Source organism: Macaca fascicularis, chromosome 16, assembly GCF_037993035.2.
Source record: "Macaca fascicularis isolate 582-1 chromosome 16, T2T-MFA8v1.1".
In the NCBI taxonomy this organism is placed as follows: domain Eukaryota; kingdom Metazoa; phylum Chordata; class Mammalia; order Primates; family Cercopithecidae; genus Macaca; species Macaca fascicularis.
In genome coordinates this window covers 18,296,758-18,313,319 of record NC_088390.1, presented here as the reverse complement: position 1 = coordinate 18,313,319, position 16,562 = coordinate 18,296,758, and the positions used below count along the sequence as shown (strand labels likewise).

Below are 16,562 nucleotides of genomic sequence, written 5' to 3'. Positions count from 1 at the left end.
AAATCCAGATGTTTGTCAAAGCTTGATTGCCCACATGCTCCCTGACCCCATCCCCCAAGGGGCTCTAGAACAAACAATAAGCCATGTCAGGTTCCTGCCATGGAGCCCAGGCCTCGGAAGAACTAGTGTGGAGGTAGGGCTGCACAGGCCCACAAAAATGACTTTGGCACTGACACAACCTGGAAGGCTCATTAGTACTGGTCTTCTAGAACTTTCTAGCAGCTATGACACAGCCCACTGACCCTTCTTCAGAGTATCCGGCTGCTCTGGCAACATGAGCTTCAAGTCCCGATTAAGGGAAGCTCTCCTGGCCAATCTCACAAAGTGTCGAGCAGAGACCACAGGGCATTATTTACTATTAAGGAACCTACTTGCAGGCCGGTCGCGGTGGCTCAAGCCTGTAATCCCAGCACTTTGGGAGGCCGAGACAGGTGGATCACGAGGTCAGGAGATCGAGACCATCCTGGCTAACACAGTGAAACCCCGTCTCTACTAAAAAATACAAAAAAAAAAACTAGCCGGGTGAGTTGGCGGGCGCCTGTAGTCCCAGCTACTCGGGAGGCTGAGGCAGGAGAATGGCGTAAACCCGGGAGGCGGAGCTTGTAGTGAGCTGAGATCCGGCCACTGCACTCCAGCCTGGGTGACAGAGCGAGACTCCGTCTCCAAAAAAAAAAAAAGGAACCTACTTGCTACAGGAGAAATTCAAAGTCTCAGTCTGCCAGCTTGCAACTTAATATGCCCTGGGTCCAGCCCTACTGCTGGCATGAAAAGTTCCAGGACCTCTTGCTCTTTTGTTTTCACAGGGAAAGGAGAGGAGGAAATACCTTATGCTGTCCGACTTGCATGCTCCCTGCCTGGGCTGAGCCCCCCAGCCCTAGCAGCATTGACTAGTATGTTGCAAATGTCACCCACTAGTCCTATACCTCAGAGTGACTCTCAAAGGAGCTGATATGTCTATGTCCTCTTCTGGGAGCCTTTCCCTGACTCCCCAGACTGGGTTCCCCCTACACTGCTCAACCACACCCTCTCATGCCTCTCTGCTACTTTATCTGCCTTGTGGAAATTGTGTCTTCCCTTCAAGACAAAGCTCTTCAAAGGCCTTACTCATCCCTGCACAATGACACTAAATGAAATGTGTGTTGAGCTGAACTATTCTACCACTTAAAACTGTTTCTGCCTCTGCAAAACAAAGATCACAGCAAGCCCCTCCTCAGAAGATTACGCGCAACTTAAATGAGGTGTCTGAAAAAATTTTTTTTTTTTTTTTGAGACGGAGTCTCGCTCCGTCGCCCAGGCTGGAGTGCAGCTGCGCGATCTCGGCTCACTGCAAGCTCCGCCTCCCAGATTCACACCATTCTCCTGCCTCAGCCTCCCGAGTAGCTGGGACTACAGGCGCCCGCCACCAGGCCTGGTTAATTTTTTCTTTTTTTAGTAGATGGGGGTTTCACCATGTTAGCCAGGATGGTCTCGAGCTCCTGACCTTGTGATCCACCCACCTCAGCCTCCCAAAGTGCTGGGATTACAGGCATGAGCCACCGCACCCGGCCGCCTTTTTTTTTTTTTGAGACGGAGTCTCACTCTGTTGCCTAGGCTGGAATGCAGTGGTGCGATCTCGGCTCACTGCAACCTCCACCTCCTGGGTTCAAGCAATTCTCTGCCTCAGCCTCCCGAGTAGCTGGGATTACAGGTGCCTGCCACCACACCCAGCTAATTTTTGTATTTTTAATAGAGACAGAGTCTCACCATCTTGGCTATTCTTGTCTTGAACTCCTGACCTCAGGTTATCCACCCGCCTTGGCCTCCCAAAGTGCTGGGATTACAGGCGTGAGGCACAGCGTCCAGCCCTGAAAAACTCTTTGAAGGGACTATGTACATCTCTCCTCTAGGGGACAGTCTTGGAAACTGAGTTGTTATGACACATTTCCAAGATGGCCACCATTTCCCATCTACTCCATGGCCTGCCTAGGCCAGGATGAACCAGAGATGGAGGGACTGGCCAAGATCCCAGCCTGGTGACTATCTCTCTCCGGCTATGTCCGCCTGCCTTACTGACAGGCCCGCAGGCCAAGAAGGTCAGGCTTTGGGCGGGGACAGCAGACTAGCCACCTGGAACCAGGGGCAGGATTGTGAGATCAGGCTCAATTATTTACCAGACCTATGCCTCCAAGACGACACATGGTCTAACTTTATGAGAAATCCTGGGGCTTTCTGAATCCAGAGGGAAGGTCAACCTGCCGAGTCCCAATTCTGTATACACCAAGATACAGACAGTGTACTAAACACAGAAGGTAGCCCATCTCCTGAGACACTTTTAGCTAAATTTCAAGCATTCAGTAGATGACAAAGATTCAATCTTCTGTAACAACTCTATGGCATCATTAGACCGGTTTTGCTGATGAGGAAAACTGAGGCCCCAAAAAGATTAATTTGCCCGAAGTCAAACAGTTAAAATGGTGGTGCTGTAACTCTAACCAAGTTTGCCATCAAACTTTCTGGATTCTGTTGTAGAGGCAGGCGGTAGGGAAAAAAAGCCCATCTGCGTTTCCTGGTAACAAGCCTGTCCTGGGGGCCTTGCTGGCCTCACTGAAAGGCACATGCACACCCACTAGCCCTATGGAAACCCTCACCAAAGGGCACATGCACACCCACTAGCCCCATTTGCAAAGATGAGCTTATATCCCCCAGAGAACTAGCAGTGTATTAGTGAAGGCTATCCACCTACTACTGGCCAGCCAGCTGTGAAGTTTTTTTTTTTGAGACGGAGTCTTGCTCTGTCACCCAGGATGCCAGGCTGGGAGTTCAGTGGCATGATCTCAGCTCACTGCAAGCTCCGCCTCTTGGGTTCATGCCATTCTGCCACCTCAACCTCCCGAGCAGCTGGGACTACAGGCATCTGCCACCACAGCCGGCTCATTTTGTTTTTGTATTTTTAGTAGAGACACGGTGAAACCGTGTTAGCCAGGATGGTCTCGTTCTGACCTCGTGATCCACCCGCCTTGGCCTCCCAAAGTGCTGGGATTACAGGTGTGAGCCACCGTGCCTGGCCTTGAAATTTTTTTTTTTTTTTTTTTTTGAGACGGAGTCTCACTCTACCAGAGTGGATTGCTCAATCTCGGCTCACTACAACCTCCGCCTCCCAGGTTCAAGTGATTCTCCTGCCTCAGCCTCCTGAGTAGCTGGGATTACAGGCACACAGCACACTACCACGCCCGGCTAACTTTTGTATTATTAGTAGAGATGGGGTTTCACCATGTTGGTGAGGTTGGTCTCAAACTCCTGACCTCGTAATCCATCTACCTTGGCCTCCCAAAGCGCTGGGACTACAGGCATGAGCCACCGAGCCCAGCCAGCTCTGAAATTTTTATGGCCTATTTATTCTCTGCTTGCTCTGAACTTCATGATTAACACCATGGTTCACTGCTAGCTTCCTTTCTTTTACCATCCTCCGACTTCTTGTCAGGCCTTGGCAGCAGCAAGGGCAGCCAACCCCCCTGGCCCAGAGCTCCTCCTGACAGTGCACAGCTCTGACTTCATCCTGTGGTTCCTCCCCCTCCAGTGGAATCAGAAGAGTCCACACAAGAGATGTGGCCCAGGACCTATCTGCCCTACTTTCCCAACTATTTTAAGCCAGAAAGCTAAATTTTGCTTTCACCAGCTGAACAAAATCAGACTTATTCCAGAACTGACAGGGGTGCCCACTCTACCCAATACCAACTGTTAACTGGAAGAGTCACAGGCTGAGCTCACCAGTGCATGCCCTGTGCCTGGGTGATACACAATCATTTTCAGACGGCTGGCCTAGGCCTGGGTCTCTGGGCATGTGGCCACCCCACCACAGACCATGCAGCAGTGATTAAAGATAGCAGCAAGTAAGCAATTAGCCTTGAGGTAATTATTCTAATTAGTCCAATCGGAGTCTGTTTTAATCTGCCCCATGCAGCCAACAGGGAATAGGAGAATGAATGACAGATGAAGTGATATGAAGATAAAAAATATTTCCCTAAAGAACAGCATTAAGAGGGGATACACCCAGGCCTAACATGGGAAGGTTACAAACGACAACTGATAACTAGGTTTGGAAAGGAGTCTGAAGCACTTCCAGAAGATTCTGTGACGCCTTGCTCTAAATGCCCAGGTTTAGACACTGCTGAGTCAATGTGACGCACCAACATCCATGCTGATCACTATTAAACATAAAATTGTATTCCTGCCATGCGGTCTTGGACGGGTACAGACACCATTGCCACCACCACCAACTGAAGTCTGACTAAGATGTCTACTACTAGAATCCCTCCCCATCTGCACCGCACCACTGTTTTCACCAGCCCCTCCCCTCCAATCTGCAGCTTTACTGCTCATCACCTCTGCGCTAGGATCTGTAGCAGGAAACGAGAGAAAGCACCACTTCTTACCAGCTTATATGCAGGATTTGATGAGGGGCAGGTGTTCACTCACCTGCATACCAGGTAAGCTAAGGAAGCAGGTGCAGGAAGATTTAATTAGTGGAAGGGTCCAGACTCTAGAGCAGTGATTCTCAACTATGGATTCTGCACTTCCCCTGCCTTGGCATTTGGCAGTGTCTGGATACTTTCTGGTTGTCATAAAAAACACTATTGGCACCTAGGAGATAGAAGCCAGGAATGCTGCTAAACAGTCTACAATGCACGAACAGCCCCACACAATGAAGCATTATTGAGCCCTGAATAACAATAGCACTGTTGAGAAGCCCTGATCTAGAGTTCACCAGAGCATCCTCAACCACAGTCTCTACTAATGAACTCCATCTGCCTCCCATCAACATCCACCCCCTCTTACCTATGGCTACTCCTATTACCGCAGTCAAAGACACCGCTGTTGTGTACTTTCTCCATCTTTCTCTGCTTGGCTCATTCCTAGTCACTTTTCACATTGCAGTTCACTTCCTCCCCTAAACTTCCAACACTCTAAAGTGGGAAAGATGTCCCCCTTTAGTGTGCTTCTGCAGTTACCTTCCTGGGCTATAACTTATCCTCCTGTCTGAGCCCTCCATGGGGCTTGAACTCCATGATGGGAAACTGCCATGTTCTGGGTTCCACCAGATCCCTAGTTCCTTCCCCAATGAGAGAGCAGGGGATCACTGAGTGGTTGTATATGAAAGCAAGCACCGAGTTAAGTACCTACCCCGTGCCAGGCCCTATCTTAGACAACAAATCACCACATTTAATTCTAATAGGCTTCGGAAGTTGGCATCATCCCCACTTACAGATGGGAAAGCCAGCTCAGAGAACGCCTACAAGATCCCAAAGCAAATAAGAGAAAAGCTGGATTCAAAGCCTGGGGCAGCACTTTTCAGGACATCGCTGAGCCTCCCACACTAACTCCACAGCCAAGTTGAATTCAGAAGGGGTTGACAGGGACTGGGAAAGCTTTAGGACTTTACTATTCTGAGGAAAAGATGAAGAGAATTTTCCTGATGATGCAATCCCGTTGCTGATCACTAACAGACCTGCATACTAAGAACTCGAAACTTCTGTTCTTAAATGCAGGGTGTGCGTGTGTTAAGGAGAGGAGTAGTCCCAAAACCAAAAAAATGCCTTGTGATCCCCTCATTAGGCACCAGACCACTACTAGACCTCCTGACAACCACCCTGAGGTCCAATGACTACGCAGAAAATTAGTATCCCACTAAGAGACCAAATGGTCCTTGTGTGAGGTAATTTCAGCACTGAGAACCCTTCAACAGGGTCAGACCCCAACCTGCCTTACACAGTGAGCACGCTGGAAGGGTGTGTCCTGGAAATCCCATGTTAAAGCATTCTGCCAAGACATCCATCTAGGAGCGCCATGAAGATTTGAGAAGCCCAGAAGGCCATGATAAGAAGGTATCTGACAGGTAAGCTGTCCTCTAGGTTTCAGATGCCTAAGGAGTCACAGTATCGCTTCTGCTACTACTGACTTCCCAGATTCCCATCAGGAGGTCTTGGACATCACAAGGCTCTGCTGCCATCCCCAACATGGAAGGAGCCTCAGCTGTTCGACTCAAATGAGACAGATGACCTCCCCTCATGATATGAAGAGGGCACCAGGGACACTGCTTCTCCTTATGACTTTGGCCCTTCTGACTCACTTCAGAACCTGGGCTGCTCACGACAAAAGCCCACTGTGTCCTCATCTTGTATTTGGTGGTGGTCAACCAAGCTGCTCTGAGAACAGCTGCAGTCTAGACCTAAGAGGTTTTGGGGATTACTGAATTACGTTACTAGGTTTACCTTTTTCAGGACTCGAAGGAGGTAGCTTCCAAAAAAATTTTCACTTCACGTTAACAGCAAAGGTGTTCCCACTGGCAATCTCCTCTGGAGGCCAGGGCACTGAGCTAATTCTCAGCAGGATCTGGGAACCGAATATAGGCCAAAAGCCTAAGTTCTACCGCTCACGCAACTATAAGGCCAAACAGTCAAAAGACCAGCTGTATTCTATTGTATTCAGTCCTGACTACGTTCTTACAAAGAACTGATGGGCTCTTCTGCAGCCAGGAGAGAAGAATTTTAAGAGTGTGCTGCTCTCTATTCCTGGCCCAATCACTAATCTGTTCAACTCCAGGGAAGTCACTCCCCCTCCTGGGAATGGAGAATGTGCTTCAATTAAATAATCTCTGGGGCCTTTGCCTGTGACTACTTTCTCGGTTAAGGAATCCAAAAATGGCAGAACAAGAACGACTTTTAGATAGTAAATTTAAAAAAAAAAAATTTAAGTATAGATTTGTAAACGGAAAGCCAGAATGAAAAACTGAAAAATTACAAAGGGATTCATGCTAAGAAATGGGTGGTGGGGAAAAAAAAATCAAAGCGAACAGCCTTCTGAAAAGATGGCTTTTGATGAATTCTCAGTCAAGTCAGTGATCCCGTCAAACCTGCCTTCGGGGACAGGATTTCCACATAGCTTCCCTGTTTTCTTGCTATAGGTATCTTAAACACAGAACCCTTCTCTCGCTCCCTGCAACCTACAAACAGAAGAATTGGTCAGAACTGTAAAAAACGCGGACTCCTACGGGCTGCTGCTTTCTGGGCCAGGGTGGGTAGCTAAGGCAGCAGGCGCAGGGCCGCCCCCTCTACCCGGGTGGGTTACCTGAGCACAGTCACGCTTCCCCTGCGCACCGGCAGGGAAAGCACTGGTTCCGACACCCGAATAGGCTTGAACTGGAACTTGCAGCCGAAGCACAGCGCAGAGTCGCTAAAGAAGGACACGGACACGATGGGGCGCTCGAAGATGTGGATGGGGTCCACGTGAGACACGATGCAGCCGCCGGGCTGGTAGTCGTTGATGACGGCGCTGTTGACGAAGCCCTCGGGGATGACGCGGTGTTCCACCAGCTTTTGGATCACCAGCTGGTGCACCCACTCGGGGATCTCGTCCACGTCGCCCGGCGGGTAGAGGCGCTCCTGGCCGGGCCCGCGCTTCTGCAGCTGGGCGCCGTAAGTGTAGCCTTCGCCGAAGAAGTACTTGTTGCGCAGTGGGGCCCGGTCCACCGTGTGCTCGTTGTACAGGCCCTTCTCAGCGCGGGACACCACCTCGTCAATGCGGGCCTCGATCTTGGCGCACTCGTCCTGGCTGAACAGGCGCATCTGGCGGATGCCGCTCTTCACCTTGCGCGCCTCCTCCTCCTTCTGCAGCTGCTGCTCCTCGTAGTCGCTGCGCTCGGGGTCCGAGTCCTCCTGATACTTGCGCTTGGCCCCGGACACCGGGTAAGGTTCGGCGGCAGCGGCGGCTGCGGCTGCAGCAGCCACGGCGGCGGCGGCGGCTGCGGCGGCCTCCCGGCTGCCCGCCTTATAGTTGTCCCGGGACGTCATGGACTTGAGCTTCTCACGCAGGTCCGTGTAGCCGCTGGCGGCCGCCATGGCCCCCGCGACGCTGCTCTAGGGTCCTCCGGGGCGGGCGGGGCAGCCGGGCATGGCTCTAAGGGGACGCGCCCCGGGGCCCCCGGAAGGAGGGGGGTCCTTAGCGCCGAACCCCCATGCGTGAGTGGGGGACCCGGCGGGGGGCGTCGAGGGTCCGGGCGTGGGGTAAGGCCTCAGGAGCGAAGGGTCATGCAACGGTGGCGACAACGGGGCTTCTTCCTCCTCCACCTTCTCCACGTCCCGGGGGGCAGGGGCGTCGGCAGCGCCTCATGCCGCGGAGGGCTGCTGCGGAGACGCGGCCCGACTCCCGACCAGACCCTCGGACGCCCGGCCCGGCCCGCACTTTAAAGCTCTCCTCACGACGTCACGGGCCGCCAGCCCGACGTCCGCCAGCGCCGCTCCTTAGCGGGCTCCTCACCGCGCACGCGCAGTGCCGCCGGCCACCGCGGCTCCGCGCGCTACGGGCATGCGCGTGCGTGCAGGCCGGGTGGCAGAGGCGCCGGCGCAAGCGCAGACAGGGACCGCTCGCCGTCCGCCGCCCCTCCCCCACTCGCTGAGGGGCTTCGAGGGAGCGCTCTCAAATAGCAACCTGTCTTCACGCCGCGCCGCCTCCAGGACCGAAGGGCTCCCTCTACAGGGGTGCGCTCACACTGCCAAGAGTGTCGCCATGCCGCGTCACGGCATCGTCCGAATGCCCGCAGACGCCTCAACCCCAGCGCGCAATCACCGGGGAACCGCCACAACCTAGGCCGCTCCGTTACCTCCCCCTTTAGCGCTTCCACTCCTTTAATTGGGCCGTGGGCCACGCGCCGGGCAGGCCCTGGCTGGAGTTTCCGGAAGTCGGTTGGTAATCATGCGTGTCAATCAGGCAGTCTCCTTGGTTACTGCGTCCGTCACTTAATTAGCGGCTGGGCGAGCAGCGAGGACCCCTAAAGGAGAAATGGTTGGCTAAATAAGTGCCTGAATGGAGACTCCGCCTGAGGAAAGCCTTTAGGACTCCTAAGGAAACTTCTGAAACCCGCGAAAACTTCTCAAACTGCGGGACCGAGAGCACCCAACCCCACCTCTGAACCCAGATAGGAACGTCCGGCACAAGCCAGACGCGCGTTGTCGGGGTACAAGCCAGCCTGCCGCCGCTGCCGCCGCCGCTCGGAGCGGACGTTTCACGAGTCACGTCCCGGTGAAGGCGGGCGCGGGGGCGCGCTGGGGTTGGCGTCGAGCCTCGTTGGTGCTGGAGATGGGCGTGGGGGCACCTCCTACGGGGACGACGGAAGAAAACTCCAGGAAACAAACGGGCGCAAGGATAAGGCTAAGCTATAGATAGTGACTACAGTCAATTCAAAAAAGTTTTGAAGCAGTCAGCCAAGGCGTGGCCGGGCTCGGGGGCTCACGCCTGTAATCCCAGCACTTTGCGAGACCAGGGCGGGCGGATCACTTGAGTCCAGGAGTTCGAGACCAGCGTGGCCAACATGGCAACCTCATCTCTACAATAAAATTTCAAAAAAAGAACTGGGCGTGGTGGCGCGCGCATGTGGTTCTAGCTCCTCAGGAGGCTGAGGTGGGAGGACCCCTTGAGCCCAGGGGCTTGAGGTTGCAGAGAGCCGAGATCGCGCCACTGCACTCCCGTCTGGGCGACAGAGCTCCAAAACGAGACAAAAAGGCGTGGCCGTGCCGGATGCACTGGAGGGCTCCAACAAATGGGGGGGTTCTGCTGGAAAATCTCCCATGTCTCCCCAGGATAAAGTTCCCCTGCTTTATTTGGCGCTCAAAGCTTTTCTTCAAGACCCTTCTGGCCTTGGCTCCTCCTCTCCTCTCTTTCCACGTACATGAGCCCCAGCCCGGTCCTCATCCTGTAAGCCAGGTCTACAAGCATACTGTGTCTCACCTCCTGGCCTTTGCCCAGGATGTTTCCGCCACCTGAAATGCCAGTTCCTTATCACCAGTCTCCTCCTCCTCCTCCTCCTCCTCCTCCTCCTCCTCCTCCTCCTCCTCCTCTTCCTCCTCCTCTTCGTCCTCGTCCTCGTCCTACTCCTCCGTTGCCCAGGCTGGAGTGCAGTGTCACTATCTCGGCTGACTGCAACCTCGACCTCCCGGGTTCAAGCGATCCTCCCACACCTCAGCCTCCTGAGTAGCTGGAACTACAGGCATGCACCACCACACCCCGCTAATTTTTCCGTTTTTAGTAGAGATGGGGTTTCACCATGTTGCCCAAATTGGTCTTGGAACTCCTGGGCACAAGATCCTCCCGCCTCGGCCTCCCAAAGTGCTGGGATTACAGGCGTGAGCCACCTCGCCCAGCCTGGAATGGACATTTTTAAAAAAAATTCCCAAGTTTTTACTATGTGCCAGGACCTGTACATGTACTAGCCCAATTAATCGTCCAAACACTTCAATGAGGGGGACATCATTATTATTACCATTGTATATATAGGGAAACAGGCCCAGAGAGGTGAAATGACTTGCCCAAGGCCATACAGCGAGTATGTGGCCTAGTGATGACTCAAACCCAGGCTGCCTGGTTCCAGAATCTGTGCTGTCCCTCACTGGGGCTCAGAGAGGGGAGAGTCCTAGCTCAAGAACAGTCAGGGAGGAACACAGGGAAGCTTCCACTGCAGTGTCCAGGATGGGAGAGGCTGTCAACCTAGAGAAGAGGTGATTCACATTGTGGCTCAACCTGGACGATCTACTTCCAAGAACCGCTTATAGTCTGTGTGGGAGGCCCCAGTCCTATTCTGAAAGCCAAAAGGGCCCCCTTGCTTTCATTCTGCCACATCATCCCTTCCTGAGCCTCACAGTTTAGCTCGACTAGGGAAAAGGTTTTGGGGCAAAAGTAATTAGCCTGACACCCCCTCCCCCTCACACACACCATGTATGATCTCACAACACTGAGAAATGAGGGCCAGAGGGCAGGACTTAGGGCTGCCTCATGTTGGAGCCCACTGTGCTCTGTTTTGGGGAGTCCCTATACTGAGGGAGCATCAGCGCCGCAGGCAGAACCCCAGGGGTTAGGTGAGCTGCCACCAGGCACAGCCCCTGTGCAGTGGTAACTTGATTGACACCACACTCTTTCTGGTGAGTTCCTTACTTTCCTCACCTTGGGGTCTGCTTCTGGGTAAAGCCAACCCAAGACAGTGGTGAAAAGCGGGACAGTCCTGTGGCAGTTGTATCAGGGGCTCTTTCTTGATCCTTTCCATCCTAGGATGGTCTGATTGACCCCCTAGTCCTGCCAGCTGGACCTTCTAATCTCTCCCAAGTTCTCCCCACCCATCACCACCACTAGAATCCATGACAAGTTTTCCAGCTAACACTGCAGCGGCCAACTCCTACATTCACTCTTTGTTCAGTGGTCAGAATGGCTTTTACAAAGTACAATCTGTGCAGGTTGCACCTCCCCTTCCCTCTCTGGAAAACCTTTGAAGGCTCCTCATGGCTGTTGGAATGAAATCCTAAAAATTTTTTTTTTTTTTTTTTTTTTTTTTTTTGAGACCGAGTCTCGCTCTGTCGCCCAGGCTGAAGTACAGTGGCATGATCTCGGCTCACTGCAACTGCCACCTCCTGGGTGCAAGTGACTCTTGTGTCTCAGCCTCCTGAGTAGCTGGGATTACAGGCACATGCCACCATGCCTGGCTAATTTTTGTATTTTTAGTAGAGGCAGGGTTTCACCATGTTGGCCAGACTGGTCTCAAACTCCTAAGCTCAAGTGACCCACGGGCCTCAGCCTCCCAAAGTGCTGGGATTACAAGTGTTAGTCACCATGCCTGGCCCAGAAATCCTAAATTCTTTTTTTTTTTTTTTTTTTTCCGGAGATGGAGTCTCACTCTGTCACCCAGGCTGGAGTGCAGTGGCATGATCTTGGCTCACTGCAACCTCTGCCTCCTGGGTTCAAGCAATTCACCTGCCTAAGCTTCCTGAGTAGCTGGGATTACAGGGGCACACTGCCCTATATATTATTCATATTGCAGTAGAAACGGGGTTTCACCATATTGCCCAGGCCGGTCTCGAACTCCTGAGCTCAGGAAATCCGCCTGCCTCAGTCTCCCAAAGTGCCAGGATTACAGACGTGAGCCACTGCACACAGCCCAGAAATCCTAAATTCTTAATGTATCCCAGAAGCCCTATCCAAACTGTCTTGGCCCGCCTCTTCAGTCTCAGATCCTGCTAGAAGTAATGCGCACCTCAGGGCCCCTGCATATGTTGTTCTCTCTCCTCATTCCCTAGCTAACTCCCACTCACAGGTCTTATCCTAGTTTGCGGTGATTTGACTGTGATTAACTGCCAGCGCCTGGTATTCGCCTCGTTCACAGTAGGTATTGCTGCTGCCATGGATCTTGCAACTATGCCCCCATCTACCTATCTAATCTCCCATTCCCAAGTGTTCCCTGCCCAGCACAAGCTCCCCAAAGCACCAGCACTTTCTGTCAACATTCATTCGTTTATTTTTTCATTCATATGACAAATATTTTTTAAGTGCTTACTCTCTGTTAGGCATCCTCCTAGGTTATGGAAGATACAGCAGGGAACAAACATGATTTTCTTTGGAATGTTTATCCCGCTCTCTTCCATCTATTCTTAGCAAACTCCTACTTATCTTTCAAAACTCAATGCTAATGTCCCATTTTCCAAGAAGCCTTTTCCCAGATTTCTCCCTTATACCACTCAAACTTGTGTGGCCCATCAAGTGATGGGGGCTTGGGGTTGGGGATACCCAAGGAGTGGGGGATGGTCTGTTCGTAGGCAATGAGTCAGGGGCCTAAGGTAACTCCAACTCCTGCCTCCTCCCTCAGGCTTGTTTTCCAGCCACTTAGCAACTCCATGGAGAAATGGCTGCCAGGCACACCTTTTGTTTGCACAGAAATAACCAAAGACCAGAAATCCAGGCTGACTGGCAGCACAGGGAGGGGCCCCTTAGAAGGACATGTAGGTGCTAGGATGTGGAGTTGGAACAGATTCCAACATCAGACCCTGAGTAAACCAAAGGCAGAGTCTAGTTCGTCTAGGCAACTGGTGTGGGGCTTCTGTGCCATAGGCAGGAGTTAGGGGCAGGGTCTGCAATGTGTACGTGGCAGAAGGCCTCATGGTCCTGCCTTCTGCTCCACTGCACCATGGGCCAGACTTTTGAAAGTTCCTCCTGCTGTCTGACCCAAGTCTGCATGCTGCCATTCCATCCCAATTCAGGATGGGTTTTCTTGGGTTCTTGGGGATTTTAGTTGCTCCTCCTGCCTCCTCTTAGTGTCCTCCAAGGCTCTGGCCCCTTACAGGGGTCATTGATCCTGAGAGGTCTAGTGATTTCTCTGAGGCCACACAGTGAGTCTTCTGGAGAAGGTACTGGAGGGCTGGGAGCCGGGTCACAGCAGGGTGATCTCGCTGGGGGGCAATGTGAGCCGCTTCTCACGGGCACTGAGCAGGTTCTCCACGTGCACAGCCACCACACGACACAGTTCCAGTCCCTGCAGGTGACAGTGACAGTCCATGCCCACCCAACACTTGCCCAGCTCTTACCTTGGGGTGGGATGTACAGAATGGAGAGGTGGTTGGGAGATAGGTGGAGACCACCATTCATGCAGGAACCCTTGTCCCCACCTCCCCCAGGGCCTGAGAGGAGCATGAAGAACTGGAAGGCCAAATGGTGGGGTGTGGGATGCAAGGGGTAAGCAAGCAGGAGACTAAGTGCCTCTGCTGGCTTTGCTCCGTGTGAGCCGTGTGACCTAGGGTCTATCGCTTCACCTTTCTGAGCTTCAGTGGCCTCATCTGTAAAGTCACAATTGACCAGGGGACTGCCTCACAGACAGGGCTGTGGTGAGGATTCAGTGAGGCTTTACTGCATGTAAATTCTTTTTTTTTTTTTTTTTTGAGACAGAGTTTCGCTCTGTCACCAGGCTGGAGTGCAATGGTGCGATCTCGACTCACGGCAACCTCCGCCTCCCAGGTTTAAGCCATTCTCCTGCCTCAGCCTCCCGAGTAGCTGGGACTACAAGCACGCACCACTATGCCCAGCTGATTTTTGCATTTTTAGTAGAGATGGGGTTTCACCATGTTGGCTAGGATGGTCTCCATCTCTTGACCTCATGATCTGCTCGCCTCGGCCTCCCAAAGGGCTGGGATTACAGGCGTGAGCCACCATGCCCGGCCACATGTAAATGCTTTAGATTTAAAAAGTATGAATCCAATCAATAAATGGTAACAGTTTCTAACTGTCTGTTGCCATGGTTACCGCCTGGCTCCCACAGTGCACAATGGGCAGTGACCCAGGCTCAGTGCTCCCAGTTGGAGCGGAGTAGGGGAAGGCATCAGGGAATTGCGGAAATCAATCTCTGAATGTGGTTCTCAGATGGAAGCCATTGTTGGAATCCCCCCAGGGAAGCTGCTCTGAGAAAGGAAAATCATGTTAGCAGCACTCTGAGTGGTAACTGTGTGCCAGGCCTTGTCCTAAAGGCCTGATGTGTCCTACCTGTTTTAATCCCCCCAGTGTCTCTAAGAGACAGGAGCTATTATATCCCATTCCACAGGTGGGGAAACTGAGGCACAGAGCCTTGAAGCTCCAGACTGCACAACTGGTAGGTGGTGGGATTTGAACCTGGATGGTAAGAGACCTGAGGATCACACTCTGAAGTGCTCTCTGCTGAGGTTAGCTATGCTGGCCCTGCCTTGGGGGCCACCTCGGCTAATTAAATCAGCATGTGCAAATGGAGTCTTCTCCTCCAGCCAATCCTTTACCTACCCACAGGCTGCCATGTTCTAGGCCTTTCTGGGATTGTTGCTGCATTTGACAGTGTGGAACCTGAGGCTCAGTGAGAAGCAGGGATGCCTCAAGATCCCCTCACACAGCCTGTCAGAGGTGGGCAGGATGGGGACCCAGGTCTGTTGGTGCAACACTGCTGCACTCAGACATCACCTCCTCCTGGAAGCTCTCCCTGATTACCTCCCAGATAGCTCAGGTCCCCTGTACACCCTGCCAGCACTGATCAAGGTATATTTTATATCTGAGACTTGAGGCTCTGTGAGGGCCAGGGTTGAGGGACTCTCAGTCACCTCAGTATCTTTGCTACACAGAGATGCTCAATGGACCTATGCTGAATGAGTGAATGAATGTAGCCCCTGACACATACAGGCCAGAGGCAGAGATGGCAGCATAAGGAGGTCACGTGGTGCTGCAAGGAAGTACGAAAACCAAAGAGGCCTTCATCCATCCATCCATCCATCCACCCACCCACCCATGCAACCAACAAATATGTATTGAGCATCTACTATGTTCCAGGCACTGAGTTATGGACACAGCACGAACAAGATGGACACAGTCCTGCTCTCTTGGAGCTGACATTCTGATGGGGGAATGATACAGTTTGGATATTTGTCCCTCCCAAATCTCATGTTGAAATGTGATCCCCGGCCAGGCATGGTGGCTCATGCCTGTAATTCCAGCACTTTGGGAGGCCAAGGTGGGCGGATCACTTGAGGCCAGGAGTTCGAGACTGGCCTGGCCAACAGGGCAAAATTTGTCTCTACTCAAATACAAAAAAATAGCCAGGTGTGGTGGCGCGTGCCTGTAATCCCGGTATTTGGCAGGCTGAGGCAGGAGAATCACTTGAACTGGGGAGGCAGAGGTTGTAGTGAGCCGAGATTACTCCAGCGTAGGTGACAGAGCAAGATACTGTCTCAAAAAAAAAAAAAAAAAAAAAGAAATGTGATCCCCAATGTTGGAGACAGGGCCTGGTGGGAGGTGTTGGGTCTTGGAGGCAAATCCCTCATGAATGGCTTGGTTACCGGAGGTAATTCATGAGTCCTCACTCTAATAGTTCACACAAGAGCTGGTTGGTTGGACCCTCTCTCTCTCATTCCCTCTCTTGCCATGCGATGTGCCTGCTTCCCCTTTGCCTCCTGCCTTGAGTAAAAGCTTCCTGAGGCCTCCACAGAAGCCAAGCAGATGCTGGCACCATGCTTCTTGCACAGCCTGCAGAACCGTGAGCCAGATGAACCTCTTTTCTTTGTAAATTATGCAGCCTCAGGTATTCCTTTATAGCAACATAAAACGGACGAATATAAGGAGATAATACATAAACAAATAACTAAATGATTTCCAAGGCATAATAAGGGCTATGGAGGCATGGATCATGAGTTCTTAGGGACGAGGGTTAGGGAAGGCTTCTAGAAAAAGGTGATATTTGTGTTGAAACCCAAATAAAGGGAGACAATGGGCCCTGTGCTGAATCAGGGAAGAGCGTTCCAAGTGGAGAGGACAGTGAGGGCAGAGGACCCAGGGCAGGGAGAACAAACTCAGCACAAGGGAGCCAGGGTGGCTGGAGGAATGAGCAGAGGGGAGGGAGGTGGCAGAGGAGGCCACAGAGGTCATGAGAGGAAGGGACAGGGATGGGAAGGACTCCCAGATTTGGGGCCTGAGTGCCTGGAAGGATTGGGAGGAAAGCTGTAGAGGACTGTTGGTCTCCAAGGGGGATGCTGAGGGAGCCTGGAGCTCAAGTAGTCTGGGCAGGAGGTAGAAATATGGATGCTGTGATGGTAGACATGGTTTTGAAAGCCTCAGTATCAGATAGGGCGCCCTGGGGAAAGGCCCAGACTCAGCAACGTTTAGAGATTGTCTAGGGGGCCAGGAGTGGTGGCTTACGCCTGTATGCCCCTCCCTACACTTTGGGAAGCTAAGGTGGATGGATCACTTGAGGTCAGGAGTTCGAGACC

At 52.5% G+C, this 16,562-nt stretch overlaps 2 protein-coding genes across 2 annotated transcripts in view; both read right to left on the bottom strand.

Moving 5' to 3' along the window:
* ALKBH5 (alkB homolog 5, RNA demethylase) overlaps positions 1 to 8,290 on the bottom strand; it is a 28,400-nt gene extending 20,110 nt beyond the window's left edge. The window contains exon 1 of the mRNA XM_005583060.3: positions 7,105 to 8,290. Coding sequence (XP_005583117.1) covers positions 7,105 to 7,874 — 770 coding nt within the window. The 5' untranslated portion in view covers positions 7,875 to 8,290. The remainder of the gene's footprint in view (positions 1 to 7,104) is intronic.
* A 3,996-nt stretch (positions 8,291 to 12,286) lies between these two features.
* Positions 12,287 to 16,562, bottom strand: part of MYO15A (myosin XVA) — a 64,511-nt gene continuing 60,235 nt past the window's right edge. The window contains exon 64 of the mRNA XM_065532843.1: positions 12,287 to 13,321. Within this exon, the coding sequence (XP_065388915.1) occupies positions 13,220 to 13,321 (102 nt within the window). The 3' untranslated portion in view covers positions 12,287 to 13,219. The remainder of the gene's footprint in view (positions 13,322 to 16,562) is intronic.